Raw genomic sequence first — 25387 nt, 5'->3', positions numbered from 1 at the left:
TCAGGATCTTATAACTCACAGTACCTTAAGCCACTGAGGCCCTCCTCCAGAACACCAGAACAGTGGCAGTCTGTGCCCATGTGACCCAGTACCAGGCCCCATTTCTGAACCACCGTCAAGTCTGGCTTGAGAAACCCACTGCCAGAAATCCTGCTATGACTCTCTTGCCTGATGACAACCCACAGGTGCTCATCCTTAACTATCACATGACAACAGATGAAATCAGGAATGTGGGAGCTGCAATAGTTACTTTAACCAAAACGATTTGGGCCCAAGCCAGGTACCTCAGCCCAGAAAGCAGAACTGATAGATCTGACACAGGCTCTCAGATGGGGAAAAGAAAAGTCTACCACCATATACTGGACAGTTACTGTGCTTTCACTGCCAAGCATGTCTACAGTCTGAGAGAAAGAGGGCTTTTCCCTGTTGGGGAAAAGGACATTAAAAACAAAACAAAATATTGACCCTACTAGAGGCTATCTGGCTTCTACTATGAATTACTATCTTCCACTGCTCTACTGCCAAGAACATCAAAAAGATGACTCCCCTGAGGTAAAAGGTAATGGACAACTGACTTAGCTGCCCTATGACCCCTGGGGCCTATTGAAATTCTGATAGCATACCCCAACCCAGTGCTTCCTGAGACTCCATGGTACAACTAAGAGGAAATGGTGATGCAAATGGAAAAAGTGGAGCTCAAACACACCTTGATGGAGGATACCAGAGGGAAAGATCATTCTCTGAGAAACAACTGGCAGAACTCTGGTAACTGACCCCTAGCAGGCTACTCATCTGGGATCTACAAAACTTTCTGAGTTGTTCAGACCAAGGCAGGCTATGCCTAGACTGAACAGCCTAGCACAGTATGTCTCAGTCAGATGTCAGGTTTGTGCTCACTTAAATCCCAAACAGAGAGCCCTTACCCAGGGAGGGTCTAAATGGGAGGCCAGCCCTCCAGAGAACTCTGGGAAAACTTATTTCACCAAGATCCAGCCTGCTGGGGAGAATAGAAGTACTTGCTAGTTTTTATAGATACCTGTTTTGAGGGGGTAGAGGCGTTCTGCCCACAGACTGAAACTGCTCAAATAGTAGCTAAAAAGCTCCTCCAGGAACTGGTTCCCTCATTTGGCCTCCTCTTAACAATGGGGTCCAACATTGGCTTGGCTTCCATAGCTAAAACCTCGTCTTAGTTAGGGTTTCTATTGCTGTGAAGAGACACCATGAGGGGGCTGGAGAGATGGCTCAGTGGTTAAGAGCATTGCCTGCTTCCAAAGGTCCTGAGTTCAATTCCCAGCAACCACATGGTGGCTCACAACCATCTGTAATGAGGTCTGGTGCCCTCTTCTGGCCTTCAGGAATACACACAGACAGAACATTATATACTAAATAAATAAATAAATAAATAAATAAATAAATAAATAAATATTTAAGGAAAAAAAAAGAGACACCATGACCATGGCAACTCTTATAAAGGAAAACATTTAACTTGGGCTGCCTTACAATTCAGAAATTTAGTCCATTATCATCATGGCAGGAAGCATGGAGGCATGAAGACAGACATGGTGCTGGAGAGGTAGCTTAGAGTTCTACATCTGGATCCACGGGCAGCAGGAAGAGACAGTGAACCACTAGGCCTGGATTGAGCTTCTGAAACCTCAAAGCCTACCCCCAGTGACACATTTCCTCAAACAAGGCCACACTTCTCTAGCAAGGCCACACCTCTACAAATGCCACTCCCTATGAGTCTATGGGGGTCATTTTCAATCAGATCACCACAACTCTCAACTAATAGCTGAAGCTTTAGACACAGATTGAGAACTTTATTGTGCATACAGACCTCAGAATTCTAGGCAGGTTAAAAAAAAAAAAACATAGCACATTAACCCTAACAAAACTATCATCAGAGTTCAGTAAAAGATGAATAGACCTCCTTCCTTTGCAGGTTAAAAAAAAAAAAACATAGCACATTAACCCTAACAAAACTATCATCAGAGTTCAGTAAAAGATGAATAGACCTCCTTCCTTTGTTTTGGGCCTGCTGAGTCCCATAGAGGGTGGAATTTGCCCACTATGTGATTATGTTTAGAAGACCTCCCCCACTGTTTCCCAGGCTCTGAGACCAGCAGTTGCCAGAACTCTCTAACTATTCCTTTCTCAAGTCACTACAGCCCCTCCAGTTCTTGAATAAAAGATATTCAGCGACTATCCAAAAGACTAAACTGACCTGAGTTCACCATCAGTTTCCCCTTGTTCAGTCTAGTGATACTGTCTGGGTCAAGCAGGTACCCAAAGGAGCACTGAAACCAACTTGAAAAGGACTCTACATGGTGATTCTCTCCATTCCTACAGCTGTGAAGAGAGCTGGCATTACATCATAGATCCACTATACCCAGGTCAAAATAAGTCACGGATGCAGCCAAATGGAATGTCTCCAGACTATGGACCCATGAAAATTAAGGCTTCATTAGATGTAAGGCCCTTCCTCTCTCTGCCCTCTATGTCCTCCTGGGTCTTATGTTTGGTATAAATACAGGGTCAGGTCTAATTCCCACTGCCCTCAGGGGTGGTGATAGCTAATGTGTCTGAAGACGAGCAACCCATATTCTGTCTTGAACTTTAATGTCTGGTTACACTGGAAAAAAAGGAAAGATATGGAAGTTTATCTTTTGAGATAGGAATACAGAGCTTACGATTCTATGCACGCCCTGAGGCTGGGCCCCTTAGTTGCCAGGAACAAGGAAGCTTCCATTGCAAAAATTAGGGTTGTAAAACAGAGGCTTCCTTAAAACATACAGATGACTATACAGAAAAAATCCCCCTCCCAAGAAATGCACAATAGAAAAATGTAATCCAATGGCCATAAAATTAAAAATCTGGAAATTCCATAACAAAGATTCTGGACTTTAAAAAACAGGGAAAACCTGGGGAGTCAGACTCTATGCCACAGGAAGCGACCCTGGGGACAGAGTTAATAATTCCCAGTCTGAAATCAGCAAGGATTGCTGGTTACTTAGACTACACACACACACACACACACACACACACACACACACACACACACGCCACCAGACTACATAGGGATAGGAACTAATCAGCCTGTCAGTCCACTGACAAAACTCACTAGGACTAGGGCCACCCCAAATTAACATTAGAGGATTTACAAGAGGCTGAAACAGGTCTACTATCCAAAACCTTTAATCTAGGCACTTCCCCTTCTTCTGATGCCTGCTATTCTGCCTTAAGGGTTAATTCTTCTGGACAACAACCATATTATCTATCCCCTGAGGCTACTTGGTGGGCATGTCCTAATGGTTTGACTAAATATGCCTTTTTGATACTTGCCAAAGTAAGTAGACAGGTTGATCTGGACCTAGAGGTATTAAAAGATTTCATTTCTGAATGAAAGCAACAGTTAGATTCCCTTATAGAAATGGTCCTACAAAATTGGAGAGGCTTAGACTTATCTCTCATGGGATAAAGGAAACTATGAATGACTTCGGGAGAAGCTTGTATTTCTAAGCCAATTGATCAGGAGTAATTAGAGAAAATCTTGCCATGGTTGGGGAAAAATCTTAAAAAGCAAAAGAGGCAAAGATATAAATGAGATAATTGATACCAGTTTCTGTTCTCTTGGTCCCCCTGGCTACCTACTCTGCCATCAGCACTGACTGGGCCTTTAATTCTCATTCCGATTGGATTAATGCTAGGGCCCTGCATGTTAAACTATATGGCCAATTACATATTAGTTCATTAAAATTAATATTCCTTAGGACCAACTACACGATTTAGAGCAGAGTAAGTCCATGATTTGACCCATTCACTAAGACCATTGGGGAATGTAACAGGGTCCTAGACCTTAGCAATACTAACACCATGATAGAAGTATCATTCAGACTGTAAAATTCAGCACATAGTTAGCCCACCTACGAAAATGAAAACAACAGCTTTTGGGAAAAGGCTCTAAATGTACTAACCTTGCTTTTTGGCTTCTGTAGTTCTGCTTTAGGCTTGTTAACTGAAGTATATTAACCCAGAATATGTTTTTTTGTACTTAAAACGCTCACCCTGAGAAAGGTGGGTGCTACACTGGGATCCTGAACAGCCAGTGTAGTCACTGGCCAGCAAATAAAGACTTTCTATTGGCTTAAACTCAGTCTTCTCTTCTTGGCAGTCTTCTCTGGTGGATACCCCATGACACCCTAGGGCTCAGGGAACCTGTGGAAAAGGAGTCAGAAAGAGCGTAAGAGCCAGAGGTGATGGAGGACACCAAGAAAACAAGGCCCTCTAAATCAACATGAGCAAAGCGCATATGAACCCAGAGACTGAGGCAGCATGCACAGGACCTGCATGGGTCTACACCAGGTCATTTGTGTATATATTATGGCTTCCAGTTTAGCATTTTTATGGGAATCCTGAGTGTGCAAATGAGTGGGTCTTTGTTTCTTTTGCCTTCTCATGAACTCTTCCTTCTGGTTGTTTTGTACAATTCCAATGTGTTATTTTTGTTGTATCTTATATTTCATTTTATTATTGTTGTCCCTTAAATGCCTGCTTGTTTTCTAATGAGATACAGAAAGGAAGTGGATGCAGATGGGAGGCAGAGGTGGGCAGGAACTTGGAGGAGTAGAGGGAGCAGAGACTGTAATCAGGATATTTTCAATAAAAGGAGAGAATTTTAAAAAGAGCCCTAGGCTATCTAATAAAAATCCAAGTACCAGGCATGAGAAATCTCTTTTCCAGTTGTTGGTCAGGAGTCCAAGAGACTCCCCCAAACAATATAGGTTATTGCTGTGGCCCTTGGTTGCCTCCATGAAGTTGAAAGTCAGTCTCTATTGTGAAGGCACCACCTACTTTGGACACTGCACTCACGGGATTTGAGTTTGATCTGACCTGAAAGCCTCCTCCCTGGAAGACTAGCTTCAGTAGCACCAAAAGCTATTAGCAAGCTGCCAAGGGAGGAAGCAATCAATAATCCCACGCAGCTGTGACACCTACAATGCACGACGAAGCGAGCATTACGTGCACTACAAATCTGTGTAGCGAGTTACCCCTAAAGGTTCACTAGTGGCACTTACATATTGGGGGTAACCAACAGCTGTCTAACTGGACTTAGGTCCACTCCACAGAAGGGAAATCATGCCTATGCCTAGTACTATAATCCTAGTCAGCCATCCACGGCTAATGAGGTCGTGGATATTAAACTACAATTACCACTTTCCTAACCCAATGTAATTCCTAACTGTGTTCTAAATACTTCATACACATATTAGTGTAGCTCTCACCCCTTATCCTAGAAGCTTCTTTTCACAGCAGAGATAATTACACAAAGTAGGAACTCGTCAAAATGCAGAGAACTGACCATAGGGTACCCAGCCCCAGTTGAAACATCTACATCATAACCTGGTGCCCAACACAGAGCTTGAACCCACGACCCTGAGATTAAGAGTCTCATGCTCTATCAACTGAGCTAGCCCAGACCTCAGGGTGGGGGAGGCAGCGGTTGCAACTTGGAATCTCCGCCTTGGCAGTGGCCACCCTCTCAGTTGCACAGGGGACAAGGACGGCTAGTGGGGAGCAGAGGCCTTCTGGGTTGAAACTGCAGCGGTCATGGCCACTGCCAAGGTGGGGACTCTGGCTCTCCACTGCCACCTCCTCCATCAAAAGTGCTTGCTAAACAGCACCTAGATACCTGTACCCCTAGTGCTGGGTGAGGAAAAGAGGTAGGACGAACCCAAGGATATGCCAGTCGGACAAGTTGCTCTACCCCAAACATCTCTCAGGGGAGGAAGAGATACTGTCTCAAAAGAAATGAGGAAAGTGAAAGACACAAGTTGTCAGTAGCCTCCACAAGCATACAAACACAAGAAAACAAACCCTTCCTTAAACTGCTTTCATCAGGGATCCTGAAATTGGTCACAGAAATGAGAACAGTAAGCAATAGGTGAATCCATAAAATCAAAAGCCCATTTATGATTTTTAGAGACAATAGAGAAAGATATAAACAATTTAGAACTACATGAAAATGGTTTTAGTCCAACACTGTATTACTAAATGCCACTGAATTGCTTAAAATTGTTACTTTTATTTTATATGTATTTATCTCAATACAAATAAATAAGTTACAAAGAAAAAATGCATAAAGAGATAATGTAACCATTAAAAGCCACAAACAAAATAAAGAGAACTGGGATATAGCTGACTCACTTCTCTAGCATGTACAAACCCTGGGTTCCATCCCTGCAAACAGAAAAGAGATGTAATGGGGAGGGAACTGGCTGGTCTTAAGAATCCTATCACATCCACATTAAGCTGTCCAAACCTCAGAAGCTGCAGCTCTCTGCAATTGTGCCTGCCATCTGTAAGGTCCTACAGTACTGGGCTCTAAATGTCTAACATGAAGACCAGAACTCAGCATTGCCTTCTTTGCCTTTGCTAGCAATCACAAATCAGGTCTATGGGTTTAAGGGCCAAGTCTATAAACCAAATTTTAGCCACATACTCTGGCCAGTGCCAACTATTTTCGAGGGACAGTGGATGGTGTTGGTGTAGTTTTAAAATCCAAGGTATCTAGCTATTGAAACTAAAGCCTTCTGAGCAAGTCTGCCATGTAAGGGATTGAAAAAATTCAGTCTGCAAAACTTTATATAGAGGAATATCAACAACAAAGAGAATCTGATATTTATACAAGAAAATTCTTAATTTTGATGGCACAGGCTTCAGTAATGTCTACGGTCACTGGCATGGAAGGACTCCCGCTCCCGGGAGTGCCTATGCTTTTTATGCCTATGGGACTTATCCGGACTCCTACTTCTGCTTCTATGACTCCGCCCTTCAGAGTGCCCACCATGCCTGCTGGAAAAAGCAGCACCTGAGCTCCTCCCTCTATCCTTATTTCTATTCTTTTCTTCTCCCTCCCTCCTGCTCGAGGACTTATACTCGTGCTTGGGTTTCTCTTTCTTTGGCTCCCACTCAGGATCCTCTGCTCTACCATGGAAGGAACTCCTGACATCAGGGGAGTCTGGTTGGTTCTTCTTTCCCTCTCTGGATTCAGACTTCTGGGCTTTCTCTGAGTTCTTGCTGCTGTGCTTCTTTGGGCCATGGTCATCCTTTTCCTTTGCTGTCTTGCTGCTGGAGGACAAAGAGCAGGAAGGCGGTTCTGCTAGTTCCCTGCGTTCAGTCTTCTCTTTTTCTTTCTTTTTCTTTTTCTCTTTTTTGTCTGCGCAGGGAAATCAATAAGCAAAAGAAAACAAAGAAATCTCTTTAAAATGTGCCTTTCTTCTCTCAGTAGATCACATAAAACTGAGACATTCCAAAATGTTCCCATGCTAGCAGATGGAGAATATGCATGTGAAAAACATCCCAGGCAGCAGCAGGAAGCAGTCACAGGTTATGCCTCCAGGGAAAAATGTCTCCCAGAATCAAACTGGATATCTGTTAGCCCTGATAAGTCAAGTTGTACAAAACAACCCCACACAAAAGGGCTGTATCTCCAAATACAATCTCATTTTGAGATACAGAAGAGTTAAGGATGGCAATATATCAACTTAGGGAGACATAATTCAGCCCCTACAAGTATCCTTCCTTCCTCAGAAACATATGCTTTCTCAATTAAAATAAGGATTCTCACACCTTCCCTTTTTCCACATAAGAGTGAATTACTGACTATCTATGCATGCTGGAAAAGAAGACACTAAGACTACCCAGAATCTTCTCCTGAGTTTGAGCACTCCACCTTTTTTGTGCTTTTTTGTGGGTTTGCCATCTTCATCTTCAGAGACCTCAGGAGAACTTAATGGAGGCATATTAGCACCACAGCCCTTCTCCTGGCTCTCTGGTCACGTCATCCACATCTTCTGATTCCTGAGGAGCCCGGTAGTTTGACACATGGTCCACGCGGATAGTCCTTCCTTTGATCTAAGCAAGACCAGAAATGTTTTAACAAAGACAGCCCCAGCATCCAACTCTCTGAACCAAACTACAGAGACTCAGGTTTGAATCATATCCATTACCTTAAATAGGAAAACCATAAAAGAGAACATGCTCAACTGGTATGTTATAGCATATATATATATATGCTATGTTATAGCATACATATATATGTAAATATATATACGTAATATATATATATACTCATATATATATTATAGCTAATAATACACAGCTGAATGGGGCCTAGGGTAGGTGAGATCTCTGGGGCAACTGTGACCAGAGTTTCCCTTGATATACTACGGGGACTATGCAAATTTCTTCATGTCCTGCATGTATCATGAAGTTCAAAAACACTCAGAAGTACTACCCTAAAGCACATCATCAAGAAAGTCTATGAGAATTTAGGATTTAAAGCACAGTTGATTATCTATAAGGATAGGGAAATAATACAGTTGTTAAAGCACTTGCCTTGTAAGAATAAGAACCCGAGGTTAATCCTAAAAGCGCACACAATCTGGGTGTGGTAGCACACACTTGTAATTCCAGCAATGGGAGGCAGAGACAGGAAGACTGCTGGAGCTCACAGTCAAAGCAACCCTGCCTACTTGACAAGTTCCAGACAAGTGAGAAATCTTGTCTCAAAAAAAGGAGGAAGAGGAAAATGTAGGCAGACCTTGAGAGATGATGCTGATGCTGTCCACCTATATGTGCTCACGCATGAATACACATATACACAAAGTTATACACAACATTTAACAAGAAAACAACATGTCATAGAAAAGCATGAGGACTAGAACATGAAATCTGATGTTACAGCTGCTTTTTCTTTTTTTATTGATTTTTATTGAGCTCTACATTTTTCTATGCTCCCCTCTCTGCCTCTCCTCTCCCCGCTTCAATCCTCCCCCAAGGTCCCCATGCTCCCAATTTACTCAGGAGATCTTGTCATTTCCTACCTCCCATGTAAATTAGATCTATGTAAGTCTCTCTTAGTTTCCTCATTGTTGTCTAAGTTCTTTGGGGTTGTGATTTGTAACAGCTGCTTTTTCAACAAAGTAATCAGGAGGCAAACTCAGCCCAAGGGAACAAAGTTCTTTTGTTGAGGGAATGGTACTGAACTAAGGGTCTCATATATACCGGAGAAGACTCCAGCACTGAGTATCACTGAACTATATTCCTACCTTTACTTCCTTTTTTCTTTTTAGTGTAAATAAACTGTAATTTATTTGCAAGGTTGATAATTCTTCCTTAAAACTAATTAGGCCATCTTTTAATAAAGTATAAATCATTACAGATGATTTTTACACAAGATTTTACATATTGAAATCTTTACTTGAGTTTTAAAAGCCCAAATGGAGAATATGGTAAAATTTCATTTTATCACCATTTGTACATATAAATAGGAGCACATGAATCCCCTTTAGTGAAAGTAAGCTGACCCTGAACATAGCTGAACAGGTATTAACTACAGTTAACTATTTCTCACAAGTCTCAAGCTCAGGAAAAATTCCTAGCCCCATGACTTGACCATAGTGAAATACATTGTCCTGTAGGCACAGGTGAGAGCACAGAAAAACACAGAAGGTACTATTCCATCAAGATAACCCCAGAAGGGAGAGTGAGTTGCTTAAACAAATATTGTCAAGGATGATATTTACTGGTTTAGAGAAACTGACGAATTTTCATTACATTTTATAAGGCCAGCTAACCTTACAGTTAACTTTAGACATCTACACAGTACAATCAACTTACAAATACTACCAGATTTCATAATGAAAATGGCTACTATTTCCTCTAAAACCAAAACAGAGTAAAGCATAAGTCTTTGGCGCTCCTTAAAGAAATAGCAGGTTATCTATCATTCTTTACCAGACCTTTGCTTGCCTGCCAGTAGGGCAAATACCACATCTGTGCATCACTGAGTAATAACAGTAATAACGCCACTAGAAAAGGCAACTTCAGGAGCTGGAGAGATGGCTCAGAGGTTAAGAGCATTGCCTGCTCTTCCAAAGGGCCCAAGTTCGATTCCCAGCACCCACATGATGGCTCACAACCATCTGTAAAGAGATCTGGCGCCCTCTTCTGGCCTTCAGGCATACACACAGACAGAAAATTGTATACATAATAAATAAATAAATATTTTTTTACAAAAAAAAGAAAAGGCAACTTCACAGAAGTCATTGGCTAAGCGAATTCATTTGAATGCTCTGTTTAGAGGCAGCAAACTATCACTGTTAAAGATTGGGTAAGTCAAGGGGAAACTGCAGAATGGCAAGGGGTCAGGAAGAAAAGAAAATGGGATCATTCTGTTTTTAGTGAGTCTTTGGAAAATGATAAAAATGAGAATGAAATATCTAGACCCTCTTTCCTAATTTATAGCTACCCTCTTCTGAAGGATAACTTATACAGTCTGATGTGACCAAAGAGCCATTCTTTACTACTTTTCTAATTAAACAACTTGTCGCCTAAGTTTCTAATAGTAATGTTCAAATGACAAGACACTATTATTAATGTCAATTACAAATATTCAACTACTCCGAATGTAAGAACTCATTTGGTACGGCATTAATGTGTGTTACTACTCCCTTCCCTTCTGTTTTTTTTCCCCCATATATTTATTTTTTTGCCTAAAGGCAGAAGATTGACGTGATTCTCACTTGCTACTCAGATACATGGTCCCATCAGACTCCCATGAGCATCACTGTGGGAGCTTGAAATTTAGTTCCATGATTATCTTTTTACTTCCTTTTTTTCTTAAGCTCTCCTATCTTTTTCTACTCCTGCCACACAGGACCTTTCAGTTTCCACTGATTATTGGACTATAGACTATAGTTGTGCAGGTGAACAACAATAAAATGTACCCTTTGCTTTATAAACAGTCTATTTTCAAGTAGATACACTTCTATGTAACAGCATCTGAACGCGGAATTTCAGTTTTACTGTTCCATTCCAAGACTACATTTTTACGTGTGCCTTTAAACCTGAGAAGCTTCTGTCATCCATTCTATTTCTCATTTTGATACTTTTTTTTTTTTAAAAAAAGCAATTTTCCTTTGATGACAACTTCTTCTGAAGGTCATTCCCTTAAAATTCCAGAATGGCCTATTTTTATAGAATTGGTCAGCAGATTTAAGTAAAGAGTTTCCAAGAGCCAATAAGTTAAGTCACTAGAATCATATATTAAATACAGATGTTTGTCTTAGCTCCTAAAGCCCTGATGAAGCCCCCGGTTCTCTAGCACAGCACAATATCCAAGAGCAGGGTTTCCAGTCTCTAATGCATTAGAACAGATGGAAAATGTGTGTAAGAAAAACATCCTCCAGATAAGGGGGCATAGTACCCATGTTTCTGGAATGACAGTTTGCTAACACATAGGGAAAAAGAATAAGTCCCGGCAGATGCATGAGCCAGAAAATGGTTTCCTGGAATCATTCCCTATTCAGTGTGTCTAGGCACCTCTACAACCCCCACAATACATCCAGCTGACCAGGACTTTTTCGGCACCTGTAAACAACAAGCAAAAAAAAGAATGAAGCCTACCTTGTACACAGGAGAAGTCCAGCCAAATCCTGCACAGTAAGCATATTTACCTTAATTCCATTAAAATTGTCAACAGCCAGAACTGTGCTCCTCTGATCTTCATAGCACAGGAAACAGAATTGATTGGATTTCCCAGGTTTCTTGTCTCTCACAAGATTAATGTTGACAATCTCCCCATATCTGTTGAGTTTATAAAATGTATTATTCATTTAAAATGCAAAAATCTTCATACTGAAACAAAATTCAAATACTCAGTACAGGAGAAATCAATTAAGATGACCCAGTAGGTTGAAAAGAAAAAGTTAAATAAGAATATAACAGCCGGGCAGTGGTGGCGCACGCCTTTAATCCCAGCACTTGGGAGGAAGAGGCAGGCGGATCTCTGTGAGTTCGAGACCAGCCTGGTTCCAGGACAGGCTCCAAAACCACAGAGAAACCCTGTCTTGAAAAAGCAAAAAAAAAAAAAAAAGAATATAACAAGGCCAAAATGAATGCATTAAATGAAACTGACTAAGTTATTTTGCACTGAAAAAAAAAACATAACTCATGAATCAAAAATGTGGGTGAAGGCAGAGGTAAGCAGATCTCCATAAGTTTGAGGCCAGACAGACTAATTTATATTTCGATTTTCAGGTCAGCCAGGGCTACACAAAACAAACAGACACTTATCAGAGATTTTTACGTTTAAAACAAAGTTGACAAAAATAAGACTAGATGAATTAATATCAAATAAAAATAATTACCAATAATCCACTAATGTCTGACTAGGAAACATATAGGTATTTTTGAAGTGTATAATGATATAAATTATTTTCAAGAATTCATGAAACAAATTAAATTCACTATTTGTAAGGTCCAGAAATAAATATCAATAAGCACTAAAGCTTCTTTAAAAAAAAAAAAAAGGCAGCTCAGCAGTTAAGAGCACCTACTGCTCTTGCAGAAAACCCAAATCTAGTTCCCATTATCCAAGCCAGGTGTCTCACAACCTCTGTAGCTCCGGGGGACTCCGATGCCTCTGGATTGATTCTACAGTGCATACTCACACTCACACAAACACATGTGCACACAACCACATATATATATAATTTAGTTAAAAATAGCCAGGCAGTGGTGGCGCACGCCTTTAATCCCAGCACTCGGGAGGCAAAGGCAGGCGGATCTCTGTGAATTTGAGGTGAGCCTGGACTACAGAGCAAGTGCCAGGACAGACTCCAAAGCTACAGAGAAACCCTGCCTCGAAAAACAAAACAAAACAAAACAAAACCTAGTTAAAAATAAACTCTAAAAATCTACAGTATATACTTACCAATTAGTGTGATGAAACTAGAAATAATATTTTAAACAAAACCTGCTACTGCAGCTAAAGAGATGACTCAATGGCTAAGAGCACTGGTTGTTCTTCCTAGAGGACCCAGGTTCACTTCCTAAGCGCCCACTTGGAGGCTCATGACCATCAGTAAGAGTCTGGTATCCTCTTCTGTGCCTGGGCACTTACATAGTAATAGTACAGACATACATGCAAGTAAAATACCCATACACATAAAATTTAAAAAAAAAATTAAAAAGAAAACTTCCCACTAACCTGAACTTGAAATCTATTCTCTTAGGTAATAGCTAGATGAAAGAAAAATTAAACAAAATTTAAAATGTCAAGTGTATATCACTTAAAAACTAACAAAAAATTTAAAATACATGAAAATTTCTAGAAGCTACACTCAGGAAAATCTGTAACCTTGAATAATTTGACTCCTTAAAAAGAATGAATATAAAATAAAACTAACCTAATAAAGACAGGCTTTAATAAAGATCAAAGCAAAAATTAATTGAATACAAAAATAGCCTACCTTACTTCTTCTAAAACGAATTCTAAATATGCTTTATAAATAAAAAAAATCAGAAAATAAAATGGGAATTGATATATGTTACATGACTTTATACACACACACACACTCTAATCCAAAATTTAGAATCTTAGTGCAAAATAGTAAATGTGATTCAACAAAGGTTGAGAACTATTTGACAATATAATGGAGCTATAGCCAATACAATTAGATAAATAGATACAAGAAATGGAAAAGTATCTGCTTGCAGAATATATACGCTGACGAGGGAGGGGGACTTGATTGGGGGAGGGGGAGGGAAAGGGGAGGCGGCAGTGGGGAAGAGACAGAAATCTTTAATAAATAAAAAAAATCTGATTTTTTTAGCAAACTAAGAGTGGGATACATAATAATTTTAATAATGTAATAAAAACATTTTATTGTTGAAAAAAAGAGAAAATTAAACAGCATCGATGTTTAATAAACAATGATAAACAATGACAAAAATAAACAGTAAAGTAACAGGATAGGAAGTTCCAGCACAGCTAGGGCTACACCAAGAAACCCTTTATCAAAAGGGAAAAAAAAAGGATTTGGATAAATAGGCATTTAAGTGAAAGCAGAAATTAGTAAAATCATTTCAGACAGCAATGCAGCAATGCTGATAAAACATACCAGGCTAAAACTATGTCTGTTTTGCCCAATTTTTCAGTGCTTTGCCCTAATTCTACAATGCCACACAGATAAGGTCAAGGGGCCCTGGCACTGCACCCTCCTGGGAATTCCACTTTATTCCAATGCAAGCCCATGCTGAACAAGGTTCAGTAAAAACTTAACAGAAGTGGGCTAGAGTCCCCCAGACAGCCTCTAAAAGTTCCAAGCTCTGGGATCTCCCACGTGCTAATGTTCTGGAACCTTATCTATCCTGGGACTGATCAAAGCTCTAGCCTTCCTCATGCAGGGATGTCATTCAGCCTAGAATGAAAGTTGGTGGCTTTTTGAGACAAGGTCTTACTCTGTAGTACAGGCTGACCTAGAAAGAATATATTTTGTAGCCTAGGCAGGCCTCAAACTCATGGTGATCCTCCTACTTCAGCTTCTTCTACCGGTGTCAGAGGTGTAATACCTTTTTGGCAATACAAAAATAAACTACAGAAGCAAAGTGCTCTGTGTACCCAGAAGGCAGGGAATGAAAGAAGACTTACTGTGAGAACACACAGATGATGTCTCCTTCTGTCAGTTCATAAGGAAGCCCTCCTAGGAAAGAAAAAAAAAAGCACAGTCCAGTTCAGCAAGCATTAATCAAGTGTTTACTGCATACTATGCACTAACAGATGCTGGAGTTGCAGAGTCAGTAAGCCTTGAGCTCACAAAAATCAGCCTCATACCATGACAGAGTGAGGAAGGTGACAATAGTCCAGAGGAAAAGTAACTCTCGGATCTCTGAGTTTGAGGCAAGCCTGGTCTACATAGTGTGTTCCCGAACAGCAAGAGCTACATAATGATACTGTCTCAAAAAAAAAAAAAAAAAAGGAATAAAAGTGATTAATTCTGAGTGGAAAGGAGTCACCACTTACCAAATGAATCTTATCATTCAGTCCTCACAACCAAAATCCTATAAAGCAGATCATTTCCTGCAAAAGACTCATATCTCACAAACACTGAGTTCAAATATGCCTTTATGCTCAGCTACACACAAACTAGGAATTATAGACATAAAAAAGCTGTTATGCATTCACCTCCAGGACTTTCCCCTCATGTGTAGACAGGGGTCATCAGTATACTTGCCTCACGGGAATGTCACAGATACAAACCTGTGCATAGAAAGTGCTTAACACAATATCTAGTGGAACAGACTCTTTCAAAAGTCATAAAGTGAACACAGAATAGTAATACTGTTACCAGAGACGTAACAGGTCCCCTTTGCAGGTTCTTAGTCTCGCTAGTAATTTTAAAACAGATTAAGGATGGACTAAGGATGGACTGGAGAGGGAGGGGGAGGGGGATAGAGGGAGAGGGAGGGAAATGGGAGGAGGGGAGGAGGTAGAAATTTTTAAGTAAAAATAAATAAATATATTTTTTAAAAAAAAGATTAAGGAAGAAGCTTAAGGTCCAGCAAGTCGTCAGTTACACCAGCTACTGGGAGGAGGGAAATAAGAAATATGTTGCCGTGCCTACTGAATTAGAGGGTCAGGCAGGCAGGCATGCTCAGAAATGGAGGCTGAGAAGCGGCTGCAAGGGAACAGCAGAGCCTTTAGATTTGAAATAAGGAAGTCTAGTGTGTTGGGGCAAGCACGCTCAGGATTTCAGTCAGTATCCAAAGAAGGGATATAAGGGAAGCGGGTAGATAAGTTAGAAATCAGAACAGCAGGTAGACTTAATAGCAATCTCGGCAAACACTCCTCGGGTGTATAAGGGCACTGCTTTATTAATGGGATAGTTTTTCTTCCCATGTCTTCAGGTGAATGAGCTTTCCTGGCAGGCGACTCCTAGCCAGATGATCTTTTTGTTTTGTTTTTTTTGATTTTCGAGACAGGGTTTCTCTGTAGCTTTTGGTTCCTGTCCTGGAACTAGCTCTTGTAGACCAGGCTGGTCTCGAACTCACAGAGATCCGCCTGCCTCTGCCTCCCGAGTGCTGGGATTAAAGGCATGCGCCACCATTGCCCGGCTAGCCAGATGATCTTAAACCCGGTTGGATTAAGTCTTAAGGAAGGGACACATTAGTACGTAGTACTTAGGTTTGCTTAGAATGTCCCATAGCCACCCAGGGTCAAGGGTGTAATACAGACGGTATTCTTTTCATCAGGAGAAGTAGCTTTCCCTTAAAGAACAAACCGTGATACCACCCCCTTTTTCAGGTGGCATTTTAAATCTTAAGCAGGAGTGGAGCTGATTTTGAGTGGGGAGTCCGCCCTCAGTGTCTTCCACGCTGGCTAATGTTTGTCCTGATGCCTAGCAATACAGCAAAGGACTAGAAGCAAAGGTCAATCAGAGGAAAAAAATAATTCTGAGGAAAGACAGATAGTAAACATGAGATAATAAGCACTAATCTTACAGTTTCCAGTGCAGCAGTGTGTGACCTTAAAGAACTCTATGAACCTGCCTGCACCTCAGTTTCTTTGATATCATTATGGGTTCATTGTGGAGTTAACTGTGTTTCAGCAGCCAAGTGGCAAGATTTTAAGTAAATAACAATCCTTAAAAGCACTGGTTTTTAAGACAACTTAAGATGGACGAGTAAAAATAAAAAATAAAAAACGGACCTGTGGGCAGACAAGCTACAAGAGTGTGGGTGACTAGACTGGTCAGAAGTGATGACCAGAGGCGCAAAATACCCGGAGCGGGGGCGCAGCGACTTTGAACAGCACTGTTAGAGAAAACTGTGGACCTCACCAAGAAAAATCCAGGCGCTGTCCTTGTATTCCGAGTGCCAAGACACCTTTTCTGCCACCCCGAGCTGAACCTCTCGCTCGTTCAGTTCGTTGATCAGCTTCACCTTGGTTAAAGGGCTGCGCGGGAGAAATGAAAGACGTTATGCAGCTTTCCTCATAGCCTACCTTCTAGATCCCGATCTTCTCCCGCCCCGAGGCCATGAAGGCCCTACCACCCCGGCGAGGACCGGTCACCGTCTTTGTGGGCGACCATCCGTATCCCACTCCCCTTTCCACAGAGAAACTAAAGCCTTACTTCATATTCGCGCCTTGGCGCTCCTCGCTCAAGCCATCAGCTTCCGGGTGAAGCTACAAGAGCGCACGCAACCCGATCTCCCAGCTCAGATTGGAGCCTGCAGAACTCGAGGCGGAACTTCCGCTGGAAGTTCCCTGCTACTAGCTTCTGCGCAGTAGCGCGGAAGCGCTTTCTCACGCTTAGTAATCTTTGCTCCCGGGGCAAATAGTTCCCAAGTTATTCGCTGCTTCCTTTTGTGATGTAAGCAGGGGCGGGATCCTTGGCTTTCTGGATAAGGCATTATTTGATTTAGCTTTAAACGTTTTCTGAATGAGGTAGTGTGTCTGCTCCGGGGTCTGTAAGTCCCAGCTCTATCTCTTAATCTAAAGCCCTGTTCTTTTCCTCTCGGGTAGCTGCTCAGAAACAGTCCCTCAAAGCGTCCCTTTTCAGGACGAAAACAGTGGAAAAGTAAAGGAGATAGCTATGAGATGCTAAATATTGTTTCCTGCCCCAATATTAAGGATGGACCGGTGTTGCTCTACAAACTGAATTAAATACCCACAGATTTATGTAAGAAATGTGGCCTCTTTCCACCAGCAAGCGGAAATTAATATTGTCAAATTAGTATTTATCAATTGAGAAGATAGTGAACAAGCGCTGAATGATGGGGTAGACAACTTATACAGGCTATCTCTGTTAGGTCTCACTCAGTACCTGTGACTCCCACCAGCACTCCTCACTCCGCGCCTACCCTAAACCTCTCCCTCCCAGGGGCTGGGCTTCTGCTTCCCTTTCCCCAGCCGGATCCCTGTAGAACTGAACCATTTTCATCCAATCTCTACCCTCCCAACAACCCCAAGAACTCAAACACCTAACAGTTATTATCCCCATTTTACAGAGGGAGAAACTGCCCTCCAAAGCAATTAGCTAGCTTGAAGGTCTGGAGATACTGCTCAGTGGTTACAACTATTTGGTAATCTTCTGGAGGACCTGTATTCAGCTCCCAGCACCCACAACAGGCAACCCACAACTCCAGTTTCAAAAGAACCATCCTTCTCCTCCAGCCTCTGTAGGTACCTGCACACACACGGCATGCACAGACATACATGCACATGAATAAAACTAATTAATCTTTTACATTTTGAGTAGTTTGAAGTGCTCTGCTTGTCCCAATCAGGTCAGGCCAATTTAAGCAGCCCTTATTGAGCATCTAGGTGTGTCCTGTACAGTTGCTCTGTAGAAAGGAATCTGAAGGGGCAATACATATTTACTTGGATAGTTCATGTCATAAATATTCAGAAGTCCATATGCCAGCAGAGAATAGGGGTGCCATTTTGTGAATTCTTAGTCTCTTTAATAATAGAATTTTTAAATGGACTCAAGAAAACTTAAAGGCCAGTTTATTAAATTTTGAATTACAACAGTGCGAGGAAACTACAAATCGTGGCAGTTAGTGGAAGGAAGGAGATGCTTAAAAGGAAACAAGAAAGCGATGCCTTTTGATTTAGGGTCTACAGGCGAAGCAGCTTTGCTGAGGGATAATCTCACGAGTAGGTGATCAACAGCTCCTACTGGGTTAACTCACGTTAATTGTTTTATTTCAAACTTTATTATTTCAAAAAAGAAGATTGCAAGTTTAACACTGAAATTAACCAGACCCAAAGACAATACAACTCAATGAACTTCCACAGTTTGAGTAGCATTCAGAACAGAAGCTGTACAACTTCACTTTGAACTTTATGCTATCACTAATAAATATATTTTTATTCACTTGTCCACCACATTAGAACTAGAAGAAGAGGGAAGTAGAAAAAGATCTCCTGAGTAAATTGGGAGCTGGGCACCTTGGGAGAGGGCTAAAGGGGAGGGGAGAAGCAAGGAGGGGAGCAGAGAAAAATGTAGAGCTCAATAAAAATCAATAAAAAAGAACTAGTAGAATTTGATTTATATCCTCTTTCATTCATGTCCATTATTTGCATTCAGTTCATCCTTATCACCTAATATTGAGCCTTTCTTGTTCTCTTTTCTACACAATGTACTGCACTGGCATGTACATGTATAGCTAGCTAGATTATGCATATGAGGGATGCAGAGACTTTTTATGAGACTGTGTGACCTCACTTAATGTTATACATCCTAATTTCATCCATTTTCTACAAATTTTGTGGTTTCATATTTTTTTCTTATAGTTAAATAGTATTCCACCTTTTACATATACCAAATTTTAATTATCTATTCTCTTGTTGCTGAGTAGTAAGGCTGATTATAGTGAATAAAGAAGTAATAAACATAGGGATGCAAATATGTCCATGACATATGAAATTCTCTGGGTATATACCAGGAGTAAAATATAAGGGTCATATGGTAGTTCTAGTTTTAATTATTTTGAAAACTCTAAAAGTTGATTTCCACAATGGTTGTATTAATTTGCACCCACCACCACCACCAGTGAATGAAGTTTCTTTTCTCTCCACATCCTCTCCAACATTTGTTGTTAGATTCACTGACTATAGCCACTCTGACAGGTGACACCTTGTGGTGGTATCTCTAAGTAGTGATTTTTATTTCCTATTTAAATTTTATTTTATTATTTGTAATTTTTATTTGCCTGATGGCTTTGGATAATAAACCTATTTGTTGACTGACAAATTTCTTTAAATCCTTGGTGTTTAATTACAATTTTTTGTAAGTTCTCAATAGTAGCCCTCTGAAGTATAGCTGGTAAATATTTTCTCCCATCCTGTGGGCTGTCTGTTAGCTCTGCTGAGCATTTCCTGTAACATGAGGGCCGACTTGTTGGGGTTTCTATCCCACCCAGTACCCCACAGCCAGCAAGTCCCAAAGAAAAATCACACAAAGATCTCCATAAAGTTATAAAACTGATTGACACATTAGCTCAGTCTTCTTATTAGCTCTTGTAGCTTATATTAACCCATTATTCTTATCTATGCTAGCCACATGGCTCTGTACCTTTCTCAGCCAGGCAGGTCACATGTTGCCTCTTTGGTGGCCTGGGCTGGACTAGCAGGAATGGGCTTCCTACTTCCTAGAATTCTCTTATTCTCATTGCCCTGCCTCTACTTCCTGTCTGGTTGACCTGCCTATACTTCCTGCCTGGCCTATTGGCATTTATTTAAAACATTATTGACAGAATACAGACAATTCTCCCACACCACTTCCCCCTCTTTTTTTTTTAATAAAGAAAAATATCCATAGTCCAATTTTGGGAATGTGGGCATAGTTTTTTCAGGCTACTTCTGGCTGGTTGGGGACACTGATAATCATGGGAATCTAAAGAGAATTTTGAGTTAAAATCAAGTCCTGACTGGAGTATCCTGTGAGTCTTGATCATCTCAGGCAGTAGTGTTTTTGTTGTTGTTGTTGTTGTTGTTTAATTTGATTTTTTTGAGACAGGGTTTCTCCATAGCTTTTTTGGTTCCTGTCCTGGAACTAGCTCTTCTAGACCAGGCTGGCCTCGAACTCACAGATTCGCCTGCCTCTGTCTCCCGAGTGCTGGGATTAAAGGTGTGTACTACCACAACCAACTACTCTCTTTCTTTTTTTTTTAACTTTAAGATCTTTAACTTTTAGCATGCATATATTTTTAACACACTGTAAAACATTTAGAGGTTTTCTTTGTCTTTGAATCTCTCTTTACTGTATCTCTCTCTTCTTCTGACCACACGAGTCTTTATGGAGAGGATTAAAACCGTGGCGTTGACAGCTGGATCCAGCCCATTCCTTAGCTTTCCAGCCTCATGGCGGAGGTACCCGCTGTAGCCATTTTTATTGCCACAACTCTATGGTGTTTCAAGGTCGTTGCCAGCAAGCAAGCTGCAACAGTCAAATGCTCTCTCTGTAGCTGACCTCCTTCCTCAAAGAGTCAGAGTTTGCACTGGCAGGATGGCCCAGAAAGCCAGCATTTTAAAACGGCACAGCTTTTTTTCCTGATGTGGCTGAAAACTGGAAAGCATGCGTTCAGCTTTTCATCAACACCATTTAAGTGTTTTGTGGCGGGACCTCTTAAAGAGCTGCAGGGTTTTGCAGCTAAAGCTGAGTCAGGAAGCCTCTCTTAAATCAGAGCACTTGCTTGCTGCTAGCAAGCAGAGCAGACCCGAGAAATTGCTGATACCAAGAAAACATGCTTTACTCTATTCTTTCCCAAGCTTTCTGTGAATGCAGTTATCCATGTGGGTGCCATCTGTAACATGAGGGCCGGCTTGTTGGGGTTTCTGTCCCACCCAGTACCCCACAACCAGCAAGTCCCAAAGAAAATCACACAGAGATCTCCATAAGTTATAAAACTGACTGGTCCATTAGCCCAGCTTCTTATTAGCTCTTGTAGCTTATATTAACCCATTACTCTTATCTATGCTAGCCACATGGCTCTGTACCTTTCTCAGCTGGGCAGGTCACATGTTGCCTCTTTGGTGGCCTGGGCTGGACTAGCAGGAATGGGCTTCCTACTTCCTAGCATTCTCCTGTTCTCATTGCCCTGCCTCTACTTCCTGTCTGGTTGACCTGCCTATACTTCCTGCCTGGCCAATCAACATTAATTTAAAACATTATAGACAGAATACAGACAATTCTTCCACACTAATTTCTTTTTTTGCATTTTTTTAAATTTATTATTGTTATTGTTCTTTTTTATTTATTTATTTATTAGATTTCTGTCTCTTCCCCACCGCCGCCTCCCCTTTCCCCCCCCTCCCCCAATCAAGTCCCCCTCCCTCGTCAGCCCAAAGAGCAATCAGGGTTCTCTGCCCTGTGGGAAGTCCAAGGGCCACCCTCCTCCATCCAGGTCTAGTAAGGTGAGCATCCACGAAACTGCCTAGGCTCCCATGAAACCAATAGGTACAGTAGGATCAAAAACCCATTGCCATTGTTCTTGAGGTCTCAGTAGTCCTCATTGTCCACTATGTTCAGCGAGACCGGTTTTAACCCGGGCTTTTTCAGACCCATGCCAGCTGGCCTTGGTGAGTTCCCGATAGAACATCCCCCTTGTCTCAGTGTATGGGTGCACCCCTCGCGGTCCTGAGTTCCTTGCTTGCCACACTAATTTCTTTTGCCATAAAGAGGCTTCTTATTTCCACGTAGTCCCATCTGTGAAAACATAGGGTTAGTTCCTGTGCTATTGGTGTTCGATTAAAAAAATTCTTGCCTATCCCAATATCTTGAAGAGTACCCTCATGTTTTCTTCTAGAAGTATCCGTATTTCAGCTTTTTAATTAAGGTCCTTGATCTATTTCTGAACTGATTTTTGTACAAGGTGAAAGATAAGAATCTAATTTCTGTCTTCTGCAGGGAGAAATTCAGTTGCTCAGCTGTTTGCTGAATAGGCTCTCTTTTCCCCAGTGTATGTTTTTGACCTCTTTGTCAAAAATTAAGTGGGCATAGATTTGTCATTTTATTTCTGGTTCCTCTCATTCTATTCCACTGGTGTTAACGTCTATTTTTATGCCAGTACCAGGCTGTCTTTATGACTATAACTCTATAGGAACCTTTAAGGCCAGGTATCGTAATACCTCCAGCATTGCTCTTACTCCTTGGGATTTCTTTGGCTTTCTGTAGTCTTTTGGGGTTCCATATGAAGTCTTGTTTTTCTCCTAAACCTGTGAAATGTATCAGAAGTTTGAAAGGTGTTACATTAAATCTACAAATTAATTTTGATAGTATAGTCATATTCACAATATTTGTTCTACCAATCCAGAACCATAGAACTGCTTTCTTTTCTTCTTCTTCTTCTTCTTCTTCTTCTTCTTCTTCTTCTTCTTCTTCTTCTTCTTCTTCTTCTTCTTCTTTTTTGAGTCAGGGTCTCACTATATAGCTCTGTCTTTCTTGAAATTCACCATGTAAGCCAAGCTGGTCTCAGATTCACAGAGATCTGCCTGCCTTTGCCTTCCAAGTGCTGTGACTAAAGGCAGCATGGACCTTTTACAGTACGGGACAATATGTAATATTCTCATTTGAAACAGCTCAAAATGTCTTGTCTCCACCTAAAGCCAGAGGTAGAACTAACAATACAGTCCTTTACCAAGAGGAAGTAGCTTTCCATTAATGGACCTTAACAAAGCTCTGATACCTCCACCTTTACATATGGTATTTTAAACTTTAAAGAAAGGCAAAGCTGGTTATGATGAAGGGGCCCATCTTCAATGGCTTCCAAGTTTACTAATGTCTGTCTAGCTACCTAGCAAATAGAAGAAATAATAACACATAATATGTGACATGAGCCATACAGAATATATGTATGTCATATGTATGCTATCCTGTATGTCTATATCAATATCTTGTCATGAAACATAATACTCTAAAAGTGAAGCTCCAGAGGGATAGTTAGTAGTCTTAGTGGGCCTTATTCAGAGCACCAGATATAAGGCCATTCACAAAAGTATTTTGCTGATGATAATTGTACTATCAATTGGCTCGACCTACATCCAGGTTCCTGCAAGAAGCAAAGGCTGCCTACCAAGGACAGTTTCTCCTCACGTGTTCACCTGTGAATTAGGGGCCTGCCTTTGACTTCCTCACTTCAAGCCAGCTACACCCTCTTCTCCCTTCCTACCCTGCTATTCATTAACTTTGCTGAATAATATTGCCGGTGAAAACTAAACAGTGACAGATTGCATATTGGATTTTATCTGTTCCTAGAAATCTCCACTTGCTTTGTTGGTAGGGCTATAGTAGCCACTTGCAAAGTGATAAGCTTGAAGGCAGTATTATCTTGTTGGTGTCTTCTGGTAACTGTGAAATAAGCAAGTAGGAGATACACCTGGGCCTCAGTCATCTGAATTCAGAAGGAAGGTGGAGCATAAGAGAAAGTGGGGTCAACCAAATGGAAGGATAATTTATGTTGAGAATATGAGGAATATTTCTATCGACCTTTTGGGTTTCACAGAAATGCTCATTGGTTTAGTTTGGTTTCCTTCCTTCCTTCCTTCCTTCCTTCCTTCCTTCCTTCCTTCCTTCCTTTCCTTCCTTCCTTCCTTCTTTTCCTTCCTTTCTCCTCCTCTCCTCACAGAAATGCTCATTGGTTTAGTTTGGTTTCCTTCCTTCCTTCCTTCCTTCCTTCCTTCCTTCCTTCCTTCTTCTTCTCCTCCTCCTCCTCCTCCTCCTCCTCCTCCTCCTCCTCCTCCTCCTCCTCCTCCTCCTCTTCTTCTTCTTCTTCTTCTTCTTCTTCTTCTTCTTCCTCTTCTGTTTTCTGAGACAGAGTCTTATATAGCATGAACTCCCAATCCTCCTGCCTTTCCCTGCTACCATACCCAATCAGCAGAGGTGTTCTGGAACTGAGGGAGCTGAACGCTATCCCAATGTGCTAGTATTAAGGACTTCCTGAGACCTTAGATTTCACTGTTCTAAAAGGCAAGCCAGTCATAAACCTGGAAATCTGATCACCCCAGAGGAGCCAGAAGAAGCAAGAAGCCATGTTTTTCATGGTTGTGTTTATAGTTAGTAGGAACTGATAAGTAATAATGCCTAGAAAATATATGGAAGTCTAATTTAAAAGGGATAAAGGTCCAAAGTGCCCTCAGAATTTAACACTGGAGAGGAGAAAATGGATTTGCCATCCATGAATGATAGCTGTTGGTGATATCCATAAATAACATTCATTTAGTAATTGCTGTATGTAACATGTAGTACTAGCTAAAGAAGTCAAAGGGAAAACCCATATTAAGGAAAGACTGGAACTTTTGTTTATCAATATTCTCATCATCTTAGCACACCACACCCCCAAACAGTTTCCTTTACTGGTTTCCTTATTTACATCAGTGAAAATGGTTTCCAGATTCCTAGGCTCCATTCTTATTTCTCCCCTTACATTCCTTATCCAATCACCAAGATCTACTACAGTGCCTGTGAGATACATCTATTCAAATCATAATTCTACTACAAGCATTTATCACTCTTGGTTCTTTTAGCATGCAGCAAAGCTGCCCTAACTCCTATCTATCTTCCTGATCTCTCACCATAAAGCCTTCACTTCATCTAGCCTCCACTTGTGTCGACCTTCCCTGGAGGCCCAGATCATTATGCGAACTACACACATCTGCCAAGAAAGTCACATGCCCTGGGCCACCATCCTCTCTCTGATTGAAACCTGCTCAAACTCCAAAGCCCCATCCAGTCTTCTGTCCTACAAAACAAAAGCAAAACAAAGCAACAACAACAACAACAAAAACCTTACTCCATTCTGCCAGTTCCCTGTGATGGCTCCTACTTCTGAACTCTGTAGCACTTCAGAAATCCTTTACACTCTCCCAAAAAGACTATGAGACCCTGAGAGGTAAGGCTCTGCCCTTGCACACCCTCAAGGTGTAGAAGGTAGAAAATGCCTTTGTTCCCTTTGGTACCTAGCTATACAATTATAATAGTCTTATCCTTATCCAGATTTTTTTGTTTTTATTGCCAAGCTATCTTGGAAGAGCATT

At 41.2% G+C, this 25387-nt stretch overlaps 1 protein-coding gene across 1 annotated transcript; it reads right to left on the bottom strand.

Annotated features, from left to right (window-relative positions):
* Nucleotides 1-6062: 6062 nt before the first annotated feature.
* On the bottom strand, nucleotides 6063-17091 carry Rbmx2 (RNA binding motif protein X-linked 2). The gene is given in 7 exon segments (XM_050128376.1): nucleotides 6063-7216; nucleotides 7733-7827; nucleotides 7829-7914; nucleotides 11520-11649; nucleotides 14498-14549; nucleotides 16686-16801; nucleotides 16980-17091. Coding segments are annotated over 7 exon segments (984 nt in total). The 5' UTR covers nucleotides 16985-17091; the 3' UTR covers nucleotides 6063-6716.
* Nucleotides 17092-25387: the final 8296 nt, after the last annotated feature.

Source organism: Alexandromys fortis, unplaced genomic scaffold (genome assembly GCF_014885135.2).
Source record: "Alexandromys fortis isolate MF-2015 unplaced genomic scaffold, M_Fortis_MF-2015_v1.1 scaffold_288, whole genome shotgun sequence".
NCBI classification, from domain to species: Eukaryota; Metazoa; Chordata; class Mammalia; order Rodentia; family Cricetidae; genus Alexandromys; species Alexandromys fortis.
This window is presented reverse-complemented; position numbering and strand designations above follow the sequence as displayed.